This window comes from Abramis brama (genome assembly GCF_963993115.1).
Source record: "Abramis brama genome assembly, chromosome: 25".
NCBI classification, from domain to species: Eukaryota; Metazoa; Chordata; class Actinopteri; order Cypriniformes; family Leuciscidae; genus Abramis; species Abramis brama.
In genome coordinates this window covers 17,555,372-17,574,258 of record NC_139987.1, presented here as the reverse complement: position 1 = coordinate 17,574,258, position 18,887 = coordinate 17,555,372, and the positions used below count along the sequence as shown (strand labels likewise).

Genomic DNA, 18,887 nt, shown 5'->3' with positions numbered 1-18,887 from the left:
TGTAGTGTTTCAGATGAGGGTTGATTGACTGAGGCGTGCTGAAGGTCAGCCGTATTTCTGCACCTTCTCTAAGGTCACAGCCGGCGATGGCAGAGAGCCAGTATACACATATACTCATAGACCAGTGCCAACACAATAGCAGCCAGATTACTGTTTACCTCACACACTGCCTTGCATCTTTGCTGGCCTACTGTGTACACACTACTACTGTGAGTGCTATACTCCATTCTGAACGTAGAGCTTGTGGGCTTAAGTTCAGTTTTTAATTGCTTTATTACAGAGAACATATTCTGTCTCACATATTTGCAGTTAAAATGCTTGTGTATGATTTTTTTAACAAGTCAAATGTACAAGGAATAGCCCTAGTTCAACATGAAAAATTTTGATTTCTACTTTTTGTGGAACACAAAAGAAGATAATTGGCAGATTGTTTACAATAGTCTTTTTTTCTCTCTTATAGTGACCTGTAAACATCAAGCTTCCAGATTGATATCATCCATCAAAGTATAATAAAAGTACCACTAGACACATAAGAACTAGTTTCATTTGATGTCATCATTAACATCATAATGTTGCAACACTTCCGGTTTGACACAGTTATGCCAAACTTCATTTGTTCTTGCATGTCTCATAACCAGTCATCATGACCCATTCACTCAAAAATTAGGAATGCACAGATATCCACATTTTAGTTGATACTACTGATAAACCAATAATTACTTTAGTGTCATGTCTGATATTAATATTCTATACTATTTTATCTAAATACAAATGCTAAAAAATAAAGGCCATTAAAAGTAAATTTAGGCATCATAATATTATAATGTACAGTATGAAAATATTTAATATAATATTTAATAATAAATGAATAGGTAAATAATCACAAATCGATTAATAAATCTCTATTATACACTGAAAATCGATGTGATACTGCTTTATAGTGCATCAGCTTCAGTGGAATTAGAATATGGCACGTGTCCACTATATATATATATATGCAACTTTTATGATGCTTTTTTTCATTTTTGGTGTTTGACAGCCCATGGTCTTTATCCTCTTTTACTGTACATAAAACAGCAGCTTTAACATTCTTCAAATCCTTTTGAGTTCCACGGAACAAAGGAAATCATACGGGTTTGGAACAACAAGAGGGTCCAGTAAATGATGGACTGTTTCTTTAAGACACTGAGGCAATTAAATACAGGCTCTGAATTGAATTGTGGTCCGGTTTTGATTAGGGAATGTTATCTCTCTCATACAGTGTGCTGAACTTTATTTTATACTGTTTTAATGCAGCGGTGCGTGCCGTCTGGAATGACCGGCCCTCACTCGTGGAGCGCTGTAGCATGTCTCTGCCCACTTAACTTGCATAAAAATGTTTTCCTGTCTTTCCGGTGTGATGCGAGTGAAAGATACAAGAACCGCCTAATCAGCAGCTGAGGTGCTGAAGGTCACATGCTAATACGCAGGGAGATTAACCCCAACTGAAAACATGAAGAGTAGATTTGATCCGTTGACATAAAATACCGGTTGGGCTGTTTATAGGTGAAACACAGTCCAGGAATAATATGGAAAGATTAAAGTAATGTTTTAACTGGCTGATATGTTTTTTAATCCACCTGCTATTTCACAATCTTTTGTGTTTTAGCAGCTCGATGTGTATACATGCTGACTGTTCAACAGTTGCAATCATTTTTGTATTCAACCCCCACACTTTTTTGTCAAAAAAAAAAAAAAGCTATTGGAATTTCCTGAAATGTCATCCCCATTAAAGTGTCCATGATGCATCCTTTGAGGAGGTCTTAGACTTTTGTTTCATTGAAATTGAGTGACAGTTCCTTTAAAACAAAGTTTCTTCGTTTTGTTCAATTCAGTCTAAACAGCTTTGTTGATTCAAAGTCACATGGTTACAGTGTAAAAGAAGTCGCACATTTGAAGTCTAAACCAAGTTGATTTGAAGTTACGCATTTGCAGTGTAGATATCTTTTTTGATTCAAAGTTGTGCACTTGCAGTGTAAATGTTTTATATTTTAAATTACGGAGTTGCAGTCAGGGCCAGGCTCTGTTGGTGCCCTAGGCAAGATTTTGGATAGCGCCCGCCACAGCCAACTAATACCAATGGTAACTGCACTGTCATGCATAATTAACGTGTTATGGGTATTAATATCACGTCATGATGCAGTGTTTAAAATAATTAGGCTAGACCAAGTCCAACATAACATGTTGTCAACTATTACGCAAGATGTCCGCACCATACTGGGACATTGGCGGCTTCACTTTTCTGCAATTGAAGAGAGTGAAGATGCGTCGTCCATCTTTTTTTACAGTCTATGTTATAAACACGCTCAAAGAGGGCTCCCTTTATAATCACCAAAAAGCGTGCTGAACTCAGAGTCAGCACTGAACAAAAACTGTATTTTGACTAATTTAAACCTCTGATTGGCCACTGCGTTCAAGTGATCAACAAACATGTCTGTGATTGGCTTCATTGTTCAACGTTGTAAATAGAAACACTTTGGGTGCTTCTCAATACTCAAATTGATGATTCCTCCAGCCCGTGACCCGGAAACCGATCAAACTTAGCCATCTTTCTTGAAGGACATCTCTCTAATTACACCGCAAGGAGGTGAGGAATGAGGAGCAAGGAAGCTTCCTGAGAGTCATGAGTGAGGATACACAGGTGTATCCTTCCCTCGAATCCTAAGGGGGTGGAGCTTAGATGCAAGGAAAGGAACCCCTGGACACTCTCCAGAGCACAAACACTAGGGTTTGTCAAATCTGTTTCCCCCAAAATGATATTTTTAGAGTATCAACTTAGGGTGCTCTTGCTTTCGTCTGGGAGAACTGGGCCTGCCTCTCATGCGGTGCCCCCTGTCATTCTATGCCATAGACAACCGCCACGTCACCTATGCCACGGTCAGGCCCTGTTTGCAGTGTTGAAACCTTCATTTGGATTGGTCCAAATGTTCAACTTCAAAGTCGTGCATTAGCAGTGAAGACCGCTTTTTTGAGTCATGCTCTTGCAGTGTGGACAGCTTTGATTATTCACTCACACACTTGCAGTTGAGACAGTCACACAGTGTACACAGTTAATTTCTGGTAAAGAAATTAAAGTCAAATGCTGGCAGTATAGTTTTTGATTCAGAGTTGTGCAGCTGCTGTGTAGAAAGCTTTTTTGATTCACTTAGGCACTTGCACTTTAGACGGCTTCATTGTCGAAGTTGCACACATTTGCACATGTGCATTACAGTTAAGTTCAAAGTCAAATTCTTGCAGTGTACACAGCTTTTGATTTGGAGCTGTGCATTTGCAGTGTAGACAGCTTCACTGACACTTGCAGTTTAGACAGCTTGTTGATTATAATTGAAGTGTTCTAGTTTTGCAATGTCGTCTGCTTGTAGACTTGTTCTTATTGTTTACACTAGTGAATGAGAACAACGAGTCAGAACAATGCAGCTTGGCCTCTCTGAGTCAGTTGGACTATACTGTAATATCTAGTTCAGGTCACCGTCTGCGGCCCCAGCCCTCAACAATTAACCGCTTGTTGTCTTGTGAAGAACAAACACCCCCTTCTTTCTTCTCTCTGCCCCGTTATGCTAATTTCCAGTTATGAATCCGAGCATCTAATTAATTCAGTTTACAGCAGAAATTTCAGGATAAACAAACCTTGTATTAAAATGCAAATATGCAGAAGAGTTTGTGGTAGTTAGATGCCAGACTCTGTCATGAAATTCTTGAAAAATAATGCAGCACTTGTGCTTTTTTTTTTTTTTTTACACAGCACCTCGCCCGCTGAATGAAGGCTTAGGACTGGCCATGTGTGTTTACGCTGAGGGCAAATATGTTTCCTATGGTGCTTTGCTCGCTGTGCATCACTTCATATTCTTTTCCCAGAGACTGTACACTGGCACACAATGTTAAAAAAAAAATATACACAAAATGAAAAGGAAAAGATTGAGAAACTTGTCATTCATTATAACGTTCACAAAGTTTCATAGACATGCAGTATGGTAGTAAACAATCCTCATAACAAACAGTCTGACGTGTACTTTTGTGTAGTCAGTAATTGATTTTTTTCTTTACTCAAGGCAGTAACATTAACTCGGCTGCTATCCAGAAAGACAAGATGATCTCTGCCTCTTTTGTCATCCAGTCTTAGGCCGGTCAAACCATAGATATCATATATAAAGGCTAGATGTCTCGTGCGCGCTGCTGGCCAATGGAGGTCGACGTCCGCACGTGGCGACCATCTTGCCACAGTGTTCTCGCTCACTCGTTTAATGGTGCATGTACTTTAAAATAACCATAACTTGCTCAATTTTCTACCGATTTTCAAACGGTTTGGTTTGTTATAAACGTCAGAGATGTAGTTATGACACTGCATACATACACTGCATACATATGAATAATTATAACATACATGTTCAAGCATTCGGAATTACACCCACGTTAATAACGTTTATAAGAAACCAAACGTTTGTAAATCCGTCAAGATTTCAGCGAGATAAGAGGATTTGTGTGCATGCTGATCATTCACCTTAATTCACAGCTTCACTGTGACAAGATGGCCGAACGGTGATGCCGGAAGTGGCTGCGCCATAAGACATCTAGCGTTTATATATGATATCTATGGGTCAAACTGTTTGAGAAACAATTCACGTCCCTCCCAACCAGAGATCCACTCCCCAGACGTCGCCTCCACTCCCAGCCGGAGATATAATTGCCTTAATTAGTTTCTTTAAAACCCGCATAACATTTAAGGAATGTTGTTATCAGTGGTGGAGGAGGCAGATATGTATGTATTTGCTTGGAGAAACGTAAAAGTTTCTGGAGGTAAAGGCGTGCTTCACTTTTTCTCGATAACACATCAATGACTTTTTTGCGAAGTCCCTTACTGTATGACTGTGACAAGCAAGCAGTACCAACACGCGCTCTCAGACCCCCTCAGATTGCGATTCTTCCAGTGCTGACTGAAAGCCTCTGAAGTAAATTGCTGATCTTGTTGCATAATAAATCAAAGGCGGAACTATGGTGGTTTAAAGAAATAAGAAAGAAAGAGAGAATAAGCTCTGGGCTTGTTCTTGTTCCTCAGCTTTAATGAACTGCGCTGTAAGCCCTTGAGAGCTCTGTTGATAGCAAACATGGCGTGTAAGATGGTGAACCGGTCCTGGATTCATTACAGCCGTAGGAGCGGCTGATATCGCGAGCCCTGTGGACCAACCGGACCGCTCTGACAAGAGATAACGCTGATCTGTGAGAACGGCTTTGACAGAGTTTGTTAAAAAGAAACTATCCTAATGAGAATATTGTGTCCCAACGTAATCCCAATACCGTGACTCTGAGAAGCCTTCAAAGAATTTCAGTTTAAAGATGTGTAGAGATGTTAACAAGTTCACGATCACTCGAGTTGTTAAGATGCTGTCGACGAATCAGGTCTGACATGTATAGGTGGTTGTATCAGTGAGATTTATACTGTCTAAGAAACTTTTTCTGTGTGCGTTTTAAGCTGTCACTCCTGATGTCCAGCCTACAAAACAAGTTGGAATTAGTAATGCATGTACAGTCTGTTAAACCGCCTCAAAAAACTCCTGCCCTCCCCAGCTGGTATGAAAGGGAGTGTTCTTCTGTCAACAACTGGGACATTGTTGCACTGAGACGACCCAAATGTACTGCATCATAATCAGCAAGCCCCCATAATGCTTTGAGTGTCTCTTAATTGGATGGAAATGAAGTCTGGTCTGTAGTTTGTCCATACCTAATGAGACTCAACCCCACGGTCCCTTGTTATTCACAGATTCTGTGTATGCGAACGCGTCGTGCGTGCGGTTGCCTGTGTTCCCAGAGGTTGCAACAGTGGGCTCTCACATTATAAAGCTCTGTGAACGTGGTGGTCTTGATTGGGTACCGCATGCCACAGTGTGAAGTTTCTGCGCTATCGCAACCTCCTGCAACGATATTACTCACACGCCTTTGTCTGATTGTTGCTGTGTGATAGTGGATCTTGACGACGTGCCAAATCCTTGATTTGCAATTAAGCCATCTAAGCTAACGGAGACAGGAAGATTTAGTGTATCATAGACTACTGAGACACATGCATTGTTCGTGCAGTGCGATTAGGTCATTGTTGAACTTTTTCAGACTGTGTGCGTAATTCAAGACTCAGAACAAGGAAGGAACTGAATGGATCAGACCATGTTGTAATGCTTGTGGTTTGGTAAATGTTTGAATCAAATTTGAATCAGTTTTTTAAATGGATTAAAATACCTGATAGCATGTTGTAAATGCAGTTGTACAATGTAAAGGTAAATGCAGAGACAATCACAGTAAATTACAATCATAAATTAAACATGATTTGTAACTTTCAGTCACTATTCAGTTAACAAAAAACGTGTCATCACACTTTAGTTTTTCTTAGTTTTTCACCAAGTGACGGTCGGCCGTCGTTGAGTGTTGGCCGGCCCAGTTTTTGCAGTGTGTTCCGCACTGTATTTTGGCCATTTGAGCATGTTGAATTGCCGTATGTCTGTGCCGTAGGTGAAAGAGAGTGTACTAAAAAGTTTTTCCTTTGCGTTTTTCGTGTACAACGTTGTCAAAACCGCCCCTGTTCACACGGTTGCGTGAAAACGACTAAAACCGTTGTATTATGCATGCCGGGTCAGTCAGTTGGCAATGTCACTTTGTAAAGCCTATAGACTGAACACATAATACTCATGCGCTTGATGTCAGCTTTTTCACAAATTTGCCATTATATAGTTATATGGAGACAACAACTTTGGAATTTTTCAGTGTAGTGCAGGATGAGCCATCAATATTTTTTGTCCTTTTTCACAGAGGCAAATATTGTATATTTTAATAGTGTTATCTGCAAAAGGTTACTTTTATTAACAAAACTTCATAGGGTCAAGTTTCCCTCTGCTCACTGTTTTTGCGTTCATACTCCCTCAGGAGCAATTAAATCATCGCTCACAGGACTGGCACTTAAGGTGTGAGAGCACATTGACCCATTTATGTGAAAACAATATTAATATGGTTCTTTACTTTGTGGGTAAAGTCACACATCAGTGGCACCAGGCCCTTCGCTTTACTACTACCTCTAGAGCATCAAGGGGTCAAATGCAATATTCAGTCTTTAGAGGTCACAAACTCTAACACAATGTCTCTTTTCGGGATGTGACATGGTTAAGTTCAAACTTCTGCTGCCAAATCTTTGGCTTAGGTGTTTAACAGACCCCACTGTACACAGAGTCAACGCTCAAAACGGCGGGTCAGCGTTGAGATTAGTTGCTCACACAAAGCAGGTTTGTTATAAATGGTAGCAGCAATAGCAAAGACTTTGATAAAGGGCTTAACGGCTATGCCGGCGTAAAAATAGATTAGCTCTATCTGTGCTAATGGCAGTCGTTGGTGCCTTTCAAAACACACATACACATGCACGTCTTTCATAGTTTTTTTTCACTTAAGCATAAAGTCATACCCTTCAGAAATCAGGTCACCTTTTTTTAGACCAAATGATTAAAGGACAAGCTATAAAAAACCTCAAACTGTAAAATCTTTTTTGGCTAACTCAAGTACACTGGACAATTCTTTCTTTCTTTTATTTTGGGGCTTTTGAACACTTTTTTTTTTTTTTTTTTTTTTTGAAGGGCAGTGAAGAGGTGACTCGATCTCAGTCCACAAAAAAAAAGTGTGACTTTTGTGGTGCCGTTGGCTTTTTTTTTTTCTTAAGTTTAAAAACGATTTTTCATTGTCTGGTGGGTAGTGCATACATTTGCAACTTACTTCCATACTGTTTTTTCAAGTAGGGCTGCACGATATAAACTGATATTGTGATATTCTTTTTTTCTGTGATGTATATAGCGATATAAAAACATAAAGGAATTTTCAACGGATGACTTGAATAGCTATATGTGGAAAGAATGAATCATTTTACAATGATTAGGGTGATTTTCTTCATAGAAATTAAAAATAATAAAGCTTTTAATTTGAAGACATTTGAGTGTAAACCATCCTTATAGGGCGGAACAATTTGGAAAAAAACTTCTGTTTACTCTCTTTACAAGAACAAACTCAAGCCTCTTTCAGTAATCAAAGTGAACAGAGCCCACTTGAGTTTCATAGGCTATATTCCCACTGTTTTTGACCCATTCAGTATAAAATAATGTATACTTAAAATTAGGAATATGTGTGATGTTTTTTCACTTGTGTTCACTTAACCAGCTTTCTTGCTAACAGAATTATAAACCCATTTGTTCAGAATTCTATCCACCATTTTTAGTTACAGTACAGCTCCCACGACAAAAGTGTGTCTGCTGTCCTCTCTCACCTGTGTTAGAATCTTGCTTTGTTTTTATCTGTTCCTGACTGCCTCTGAGCTGTTGACCCTCTTGAGTGCTCAGGTGCTCTGTGGCTCAGCGACACTGGCAGTTATAAAGAGAGAGAGGAGGAAATCTAATGGCCTGTGAGAAAGATAGGTTATGAGAGAATGAAGGAAGAAAAACAGCAGCTATACAGAGAGAGAGAGAGAGAGAGAGAGAGAGAGAGAGAGAGAGAGAGAGAGAGAGAGAGAGGCCTCGCTGACGTTTCCCTGCTGCATATGCAGCTGATAGTATCTGGCAGGGCCTGGCTCTCTGGGGAGCCCTGTAATCTGTTCCATCAGCGTTTACTACCGAACAAATTAACTAAGACAAGCACCGCCGCCTGAGCCAGCAGAATTCTTCCATTAGGAAAATTATAAAGCTATTATGGGGAACAATTTGGTCCTTTATATAAATGACTCTCATTGGAGGGCTACAGGGCTTCCTTGAACTACACCAGGGGGGCTTGATGGAATACCCTTGGGGGCATTACCACTATTGATACCAATAGGAAAGAAAAATTGCGCTCTTTAATATCTCAAACATTTCTCCTCGACGGCAGTGAGATTAAATGGAGAGTTTATTAAGTCTCTGAGAAGAAAAGTCCCCAGGAAACTCACACGTGTCTCCTTTGGAGTTTCTTAAATATAGTATCTTGACATTTTAATTATTTTCCCCAAGTAATTTTTGGAGAAACATCTGAGACAAAGTTGATACTTCACTGAAGAACCTTCTTAAGCTTTGAAAGTGCAACTTTTACTGTATTATGATTAATATTTGCTGAAATTTTGGTTGCACGACCTTAAAAATGGTGTAAGACAAGAATATATATACTGATTACATTCACAAATCAGTTCTGAAGTTGACATTTTGAATCCAACTCACTTATTTGATTAAAAATTGTCAAAATTGTGAATCAAATAAGCATTCTTTTCATTGAACCCCTTCAACACAGTTCAGAACGATTAACTGCTTTCCTAAGTTGGAAACATAAGCTTTACTGTATTATTATTCATATTTCCTGTCATTTTGGCTGAACGAATTGCATTATGGTGTAAGACGAATATATATCATGATTATGGAGAGGTAATGTATATAGACTACCCTTAATAGTCGTGCGTACATGTCATGTCAGTGCTTTGTTAGGGTAAATGCATTATGTCACAATTTATTTCCGTCACAGTCTCACTGCTTGTTTTAATAACAAGTCATTTAGGAAGACCAGAACCAGAGCCCACTTACATAGCATGACGTTTTTATCTAAAACATGTCCCATTGACCCAGAAACCAATGATCCACACCCGTCTCTTGGGATGGTATTTTAAAACCAGATTTGTCCCTGGAGATCAGCCCTCATGCTTTTACCTTGCCAGACTAGCCGAACGACGCTCCTTCAGAGTGCTTTGCGGAGCCATGTGTCTTCCTCTGTGGAAGGAGGAGGTGATAATAACAGAGGAGAGTAAAACTGGGGCGAGACTGTGGTGACTCAGCCCCCCAGTTGTTGTGTTGGAGGTTTGGGGAGTCTGGCGCACAGAGTTCCAGCCTAATTAAGTTGATTTGTTCCCAGCATCTGGCTCCCAGATGTCAGACGATATTCTTTAGCTCAGCTCCCTGCTGTTGAGAGGAGAGAAGTGGGACGGCAGGGACCGCAGACTGCTGACTTTTCACGAGGCCCACCAGGGGTGGGACTACAGCCTGCTGTAGGTGACTGATGGATGCGGTGGCGAATCGCGGTGTGTTTGTCGCAAATTTCAGGGAATCTGATTGGTCCGTTCGAATGAGTGGTTTATAGCTGCATTATGCCTGCAGGTGCATACCAAGCAGTTTTCTCACACCTTATAAAACGCGTGTTTTCTGCAAAATAGACGTGATGTTTGGTGTGAACTGTGAAAGTCCATTCGTATTGTTTTTACAGCTTTTGAACCGGTTGATCCAAGTCACATTTTGGACTGAATGATTCATATGCAAATCAGTTCTCAAGCTGACATTTTTACTGCGTCTGAAGTTGCTTACTGTCGGAGTAGGTACTACATTTGAATTTGAATTTACTTTTGCGACTGTTAAAAAAGTATGTTCTATATAGTATGAATATGGGTAGTATGAATGAAATTCAGACAGTAACAACATGGCGGATGCAGTATGTCACGTGACCTACCAGCATCAGTTGCATCCGCTTCACTTCCATTCATAAATCCCCTCCCGTGGCCTTATGGGATAGTCGAAGTGTCCATCGAATACGTATTTCAAAATCTCGGTGGAAGTAGTAGTACTTTTCACCTACTATTTTTCAGATACTATTCGGACATACAACTGTTTTGGGACTGTTTTTCGCATACTATATAGTAGGGAAGTATTCGATTTCGGATGCAGCGCTTGAATTTAGCCTGAGTTTAGTCCAAATTGTGAATTGAATCAACTGTTCAATTTTTTTCAACAAACCAGTTGATTTGATTCACAATTCAAAGCAGTTCATTCACAAATATATTTTTAAGCTGACAATTTAAATCCAACTCGCTGAATCATTTAGAGAATCAAATCAGCTGGTTTGTCGGTGCTTCATAATTTAATTTAAAGGGATACTCCACTTTTTTTGGAAATAGGCTCATTTTACAACTCCTCCAGAGTTAAACAGTTGAGTTTTACCATTTTCGAATCCATTCAGCCGAACTCCGGGTCTGGCGGTACCACTTTTAGCATAGCTTAGCATAATCATTGAATCGGACAAGACCATTAGCATCTATCTCAAAAAAATGACCAAAGAGTTTCAATATTTTTACTATTTAAAACTTGATTCTTCTGTAGTTACATCGTGTACTAAGACCAACGGAAAATGTAAAGTTGCGATTTTCTAGGCTGATATGGCTAGGAACTATACTCTCATTCCTGCGTAATAATCAAGAAACTTTGCTGCCGTACCATGAGTCCAGCAGGCGTAATGATATGACGCAGCGCCTGAAAATAGGTCTAATAGTCAAACTTAGTCCCGGTCACGTTGGAAGTTACCGAGCTGGGGACTATTTTCAGGCGCTGCGTCATGAAAAATATCGAAACTCTTTGGTCATTTTTTTGAGAGAGATGCTAATGGTCTTGTCCGATTCAATGATCTATGCTAAGCTATGCTAAAAGTGGTACCGCCAGACCCAGAGATCGGCTGAATGGATTCGAAAACGGTAAAACTCAACTGTTTAAATCTGGGGGAGTTGTAAAATTAGCCCATTTCCAAAAAAAGTGGAGTATCCCTTTAAATAAATCTTTCTTTTCTTTTTCACAATTCAGAATGAACAAATCAAAGTTGACATCTTGAATCCAACTTGCTGAATTATATTTGTCTAAATTGTGAACTGGATCAATGATCTTTCAGTTTGGAACAAAGTTAAAATGAGTAAATAATTAAAGAATGATAATTTTTACATTTTTATCCTTTTTATATGATTGTCATAGGGAAGACAAATCGGTTCTAAAAATCCCAAAACTAAAATGAATGCCAATTCTGTAAATTCAAGGTTGATATTTAGGCACGGCTCACTGATCTCGTTTCATTTATTTACTAAAACCGTTACTCTGGAATCTCACATGAATCGTTTCCCTTATCTGTCCTCAGAAAGAACTGGATGCCACCGCCACAGCCCTGGCCAACAGACAGGATGAAAGCGAGCAGTCCAGGAAAAAACTCATCGACCAAAGCCGCGAGTTCAAGAAGAATACTCCAGAGGTGAGCAAAAGCGAGAAATGGAGTGAGAGATGATTCTCCAAATGATAGGAAGCTCAAAGGTAGTGGAGCGAAGGGGAATTTGAGTGCCTAATTTTCATATGTCTGGACTGGCACATCCTGGTCTCCTGGGTACATTTGAAGCACCAAATTTCGGCTTTTCATATCAGTTGATATTCTTCTGCTTGCATTCTACCTCCATTTTTGCTGCTTTCATGGTTTTAAATGTTGCACCCTGTAGAGTTGCAGTCTTGTTATTACAATTGTTCCACTTGAGTTATATAGCATAACCGTGCCTTTAGATTACTTTTCGGATTTTGCACTTGTCTGAAACTCGGCGTGGCCTCGTAAGAGAGGTCAGTGGCAGAGAAACCAGAGGATATTATGGTTTATCCATTTAGGGAATACTCGGTCTGCATGAATAGTGGCGGACGGTCGTGTCCAGACCATAGGGTTGTCTGTGAGGTCATGTTCCAGAGGAAAAACCGACGATGCATGTTAGCAAGACAGTAAGGATCAGTGATTCTTTATTTACTGAAAACCCTCTCTGATCTGATAGAGTTCTAAAACAAATGCGCCCTGACAGTTGGAGAACATCACGACTATTGGATCAGGATGGTTATCAGATGTTTGTTCTGTTTAGAAACAGATTATTCTTAATGTGTGAATGTGATGTTTATCGACTCTTGTTTCTATCATATAGTATTTACAGACTCAAAATCTTGAATCACATGGAGGGTTAGCTTTCTGTCAGGTAATTGCATGGACGAGTCACATTCATGACATGTTTAACTCATTCATCGATTTTGACTCTTATTCTGAAATTTATTTGTAAAATAAATCCAGATAGGATGTTTAATAAAAGCAAAGGAATCTGTCCTTTTTTATGGCAGAAAAATCTGAAAATAGTATGAAATATCGTATTTTTGTAGAAATATATTTTTATTTAGCCGTATGGAATTGTATTGATACATTAATTTAATAAAATTGTATTATTATATTGTATTATTATATACTAATACTAATACTACTACTACTACTAATAAAAAATATAACGATACAAAATGTAATATAATACATGTAAAAAATGATACAATGTAAAAAAAATACAGTATTGCATACAAATGTTATATTAAATTCTGCTATACAGTAAAAAAGTGCAAATTAGTGAATCTATTGACCATTTGTTCTGTTTTCTGAGGCTGTTTATTTAAGTTTGCTGTTTATTTGTCTCAAATTTAGTATTGTACTGAAGACAAAACTTTTGTATCTAATGGGTCAGAACAGTGCAGATCAGGATGTAGTGATTGTGTCATTCAGTCATAATGAATGAAAAGAAAGTAGAGAAAGAGACATCAAACATCTGTCAGAAGACTTCTAGAGTTCAAAATAACCTTGGGCTTTTCTTTTAGTCTTTGATTAATAATATCCTTATCAGCCTAAGTGTGCTTTTGTAAAGATTTCAGACAGGTGCCTCCAATCTTTCCAAACGCCAAATCCGTATAATTCCTTACTGTATTTGGTTTTGAGAAGTCTCTGCCAGCCCATCTGGGGTGTCGAGAACTCAAGGGCACCGCAGCGCTCCGGCCTGCTCTATCTTTGATCATGGTTGCCGTCGCCTCCTGCCCTCCTCCCTCTTGCTCCCTCTTTCCTGCCTCTCGTTTTGCGAATTCCTCGCGAGTTACCACTCCCAGAGAGTGCCGATGAATAAATGGAAAATAAAAAACCTGTTTTGTCTCCGGAGCCTCAATAAATCAGTCCCCCTTTTCCATTTAAAATGTCCAGGGCTGCAATTTATGTCTGAGCTTAATAACCCGTTACTAAATTAATCGTGCTGGGGGTTTTGGCTGGGAGGCCACGCGTTCGGAGATTCTGTGAACCCTGTAAAAGAAAAAAAAAGTCCATCTGAGTGCTTTTCTGCCCGGTACCCAAGGTGCAGGACATCAAGGGCCTCAGTCAGAGAGGTGGAAATTCTATCTCTGATGAGGGAAGTTGGAAAGTTACCTTAATGGCTGGACTGCTGGATGTGGAATTAATGTGCCATGGCTACCTTGCTGTACCGTTTCTTTTGACACAAGGCAAGCCGTAATCTAACCTAGATGGACTTTGTCGTATCAGCTTTTTTTGTTTTTAGTTTAATTTGAATGTTTGTGCTTTATTTTCTCATAAATTTGCATCAGGTTCCACCAGTTAAGAGAACAGATCACCCCCCCCAAAAATAAAAATTATCATGTGATTGTCATTCCAAACGTTCTTCTGTGAAACGCAAAAGGTGAATTTTTGCTGAATATCCTTGCTAGCTTTATAATGAAGAGCGGGGTTTTAAGCTCCAAAAAAAAAAAAAAAAAAAATATGTATGATAAAACTAGTCCAAAACTAACTTTAGCTTTTGCTCAAATATTGATGCATGACGTTTTATGGATGCATCATTTTTGCCTCTTCAATTCTGTCATTTTTTTAATCAAATCCAAATAGGATGTATGACAAAAGCAAAGTAACGGGCTTTTAATATAGCACAATTTAGTGAGAAATTTCAAATTTAGTAAGTTTAATAAATTTGAATTGATTTTATTATATTTTGATAATAATAATAATCCTACAATGTGTAATATAATAAAATGTATTATACAATATTTTAGACAAATGTCATTTTAAAATCTGCCTTACAAAATATATATATATATCACTACGTGTCAACCAAATGAATAGCACAAATTTTACTTTTCAAACAAATCTTTTTCATAAATCCACTGTACAAGTATTTGTTCATGAATTGGACTGATTTAGTTCTTAAAATCTGCGTGAACCGGAAGTTCTTCTAAACGAGAAAAATAGAGGGTGTGGCTTGTTTTTTCTGTACTGGGGATTGATTGGATCTAGAAAAGTAGGCGTTCCCTTCAGCTTGCTGAGACCCAAGCCGTCAAACTGACATCATCAGAGATGGAAGGCCATTCCACAGGGGAAGTACATTTTCAGATATTGATTAAAGATTACGAAGACAAAAAAAGAAAGAAAAGAAAAGTGGATCAACTTGCACGGATTAATTGTTTATCACAAGACTAGAAATGTGTGCTAACAGTAAATGGGGTCAATTTTGATTTCATACTGACTTAGACCACTTTAGGGGAATATTAATAATGTATGTTTTTTTTTTTTTTGGTTTGTTAGTCACACAACGCTCTAATGGATAGAACTAACGTTTTTTGTAATATTTTTATGATATATTTATGGTGCTTTTGTGTACTTTTTGAAACTCTAGTAGTCCCTATTCATTGTAAATTTACAGAAAAGAGTGACCAGTGTTATTTAAAATGTCTTCTTTTGTGCTCCACTGAAGAGAGAAAATCCATACAGGTTAGGAATGACATGAGGAAATTATGGCACTTTTTTCACGTTTGAATAAACTGTCTCTTTAAAGTTTTCAGAACTTATCTGTATATATTTAGACAGATGAAATGCCATTTTTGTTTCTCTGTCTCTCCATATCCGTTTCCATTTTCAGTCTGCTAATGTTCCACTGTAGTTGTGTAATTGTTATTGACTAGTTATTTATGTAGCTCCTTCATGGTTCTGGTTCGCCTCAGGATGCTGGTTGAAAAGTTTATTGTCCGCTATGTGATGTCAATGTGACAGATAGGGATTTGTTAGGATGACCCGCTGTTTTCCAACCGATTACGTAACGTCTGTGTTTTGCTCGGCGTGCACCTGTGAAATAAATAATCCTAAGCAGCCGTTAAATTTGCCACAGATCACTTCATTTAGTCTTTTTTTCGAATGCATAAATATTTAAACCAAACAACCGCAGCATTTGGTCCTATTTTCGTTTAGCTTTCACATGCTCATTTAGATGAAGTTTTAAATAGGATGTGACGGAGACTGAAAGAGACCAGTGTGTCGGCGCTGAAATTATATTCCGAGCTGCCTGCATGATGGAAATATTTTCATAAGGTCATGTGCATTCCCTCCCCTCCCCTCCAGCTCACATATTTTGAGTTTATGCATTAGACACCATTGATAAAAATCAAATTTTTTGCATTTTTGCTGAGAGTGTTGCACCACATGCAAACACCATAACTTGAAGAGCGCATTTAAACTTTATGCTGAGTGTTTGATGTGAATAAACCACACAGATTTTAAAAGCGGTGCTCTTTCTATACACTCTTTAAAGTGAACATATAAGGTCTTCTAAACATATTTTACTTCCGTAATGTGGCATTTTTTTGTTAAACAATATTCAATTACAAAAATGTAAGGTGGGACTTGATATTATATCTATATGGCAGGTGGTTGGTAGGATAGGGTTTGAAAATAAAGACTTTCACATTTGATTACAAATATTATTATTTTTTACTACCTTGATGAAACATTCATAAGATCTGAAGATCTTCAATTCTGTATTTAAGAATTGAAATATGGTCATTTTGATTGCATATACTGATTTTATTTGATGTTTTATATGTCAGCCTTGTGCCATTTTAAATTTACTTGAGACTGTTTTTTAAATTTCAGTGTGAATCTAAAATGATGCAGAATTGTATTTTTAAATTTAAAAAGTTGAATTAAAATGGAATTAATTTCAAAGAAACTCATTTGACTGCTGTAAGTGTACTTCATAATACAATTTGTTAAAATTTTAGATTTTTAGAATTTAGAATGAATAACATACAAAAAATCCTAAGATATTAAACATTAAGTGATATTAATAATCAGTTTTTGAAAACCCACCCATAGTTTTTTTTTTTTTTAAACATATTTTGTTGTTAAATAAATTAACTTTCATTTAAAAAAATATATCATTTTTTTATTAAAATCTTGTTTTTGGCTGTATTGAACTTTAGAAATCCACTCATGCAAAAAAAGTATTCTACATATCAGGGAATAAATAGGCATAATTACTCTAATTTATGTCATTTTGTCAAAAAAAAAAAAAAAAAAAAAAAAAAAATTCCTCTTCCTACTATTTTAATTCGACTTCCTGCAGGTTGTGACCAATTCAGTGCAACTCATGAATTAAAAGAGCTAATGCTTAAATTCTGGCATTGATCTAATGAGAAGATATATCTATTTTTTAATTGTTTTTATATACTATGTTTCTATCATATTGTCTACAGGCGCATTTATAATTCTTCTGCTGATTCTCAGCGTCAAAGGCCGCTATAAAGAACAGAGTCAGTCGTCAGTTTTTTTCAGTTATGATTGTTGTGTGTGTGTCAGCCATTTTGATTTTTGCTCCTTCACTGGCTTTGATGTTGCCTTAAAGGGGACGGCTGGTTGGCCTCTGGACGTTGTGATGTTAGTGTCCGGAGATTTCATTGGCTGCCAGGGCTGGTCAGAGAGAGCTGTGAACTGAATGGGCCTGACAAAATGAATACAGTAATTAGGGCTGATCCACTGGCATGCCGCCCACGCTGGCAGACTGGCGTCTTACACTGTTAATTATAGCCGTCCCGTTCTTAACACGACATTAGGGTATTTACCAAGGACTGAATTTGTTAGTGTATTTGTGTGTGTGTTTGTGTATCTCTGTGTGTAGAGGTAGTGAGAGAGAGAGAGAGCATTGTGTGACTAGCACACTGAAAAATGCCTTTGATGTTGACACTGTAATGGAGGGATGGGGGGATGGGGGGCTGGGAGGCACAATCCAGTGAGGTCTGGGGTCGACATATCCGGTTTGTAGACCCAAGACATTCACTACATTCATACGTGACCGATTAAGTGTTTTCACTGCCAGTAGGAAAGAAAAATCACGAGTCATGTTTCTTTATATATGTCAATTGTTTCTTCTAGACTGCAGTGAGATTAAATGTGGAGACTTTTGCCAAATTTTTCCCGAGAAAAGACCCCAGTAATCTCACGTGTATCCATTATAGTTTCAGAAGAGAACAGTAACAACTGTGGAATAGCCATGATATGAAAGTCGGCAATCAAAAGTCAGAGATTTCAATGTGAGCTTAAACAAGTGTTGTATATTTGAAATATACAACACTGAGAACTGTGAGTCTTTTGAGCTATGATAAAGTAATCTGCAAGCAGTAGTTTTCCTGTGGGATGCTTGCACACATGTTTAGTCTCCTGTTGGATCAACAGGTCTTATTCAGGGTTTCAGTTTAATCATGCTCTTTCTCAGTATTTTGTGTATATATTAAACTTGGTTGCCATTTTCAAACCGGAATTTTGGAATTGCGACATAATACATGGTTTAAACAGCAATGTAAGAATAATCTGATTAAATATTGTTTATGTTTTTGTTTAGAAGTAATATGTAATATATACATATTTAATTAATTAAAATACTGTGTTACTTTTATTATATACTGCCAGTTTGTGATGAGTAAGAGTTTTAAAAAACAAACAAATATTACCTTCATTCATCAAGGAAGCATTAAATTGATCAAAAGTGTTAGTAAAGACATTTATAATGTTACAAAAGATTTCTATTTTTAAAAAAAGCTTTCTATTGAGCAAAGAATATTTATCAAATGTATCACGGTTTCCACTTGCTCCAATATTAAGCAGCGCAACGGTTTTCAACATTGATAATATTAATAAATATTTCTTGATTACCAAATCAGCATATTAGAATGATTTCTGAAAGATCATGTGACGCTAAAGACTGGCGTAATCGCTGCTGAAAATTCAGCTTTGCCATGACATAATAAATTACATTTTAAAATATATTAAAATAGAAAATAGTTATTTTAAATTGTAATAATATTTCAAAATATTACTGATTTTACTGTATTTTTTTAAATGCTGTCTTGGTTAGCATAAAATACTTCTTTCAAGAACTTTCAAACACAAAATCTTACAGATCACAAACTTTT

At 37.7% G+C, this 18,887-nt stretch overlaps 1 protein-coding gene across 9 annotated transcripts in view; it reads left to right on the top strand.

Moving 5' to 3' along the window:
* cux1a (cut-like homeobox 1a) overlaps positions 1-18,887 on the top strand; it is a 117,678-nt gene that overhangs the window by 19,508 nt on the left and 79,283 nt on the right. For all 9 annotated transcript variants that reach the window (XM_084104274.1, XM_084104273.1, XM_084104269.1 and 6 more), the window contains exon 2: positions 11,956-12,066. In XM_084104274.1, the coding sequence (XP_083960400.1) occupies positions 11,956-12,066 (111 nt within the window). The remainder of the gene's footprint in view (positions 1-11,955; positions 12,067-18,887) is intronic.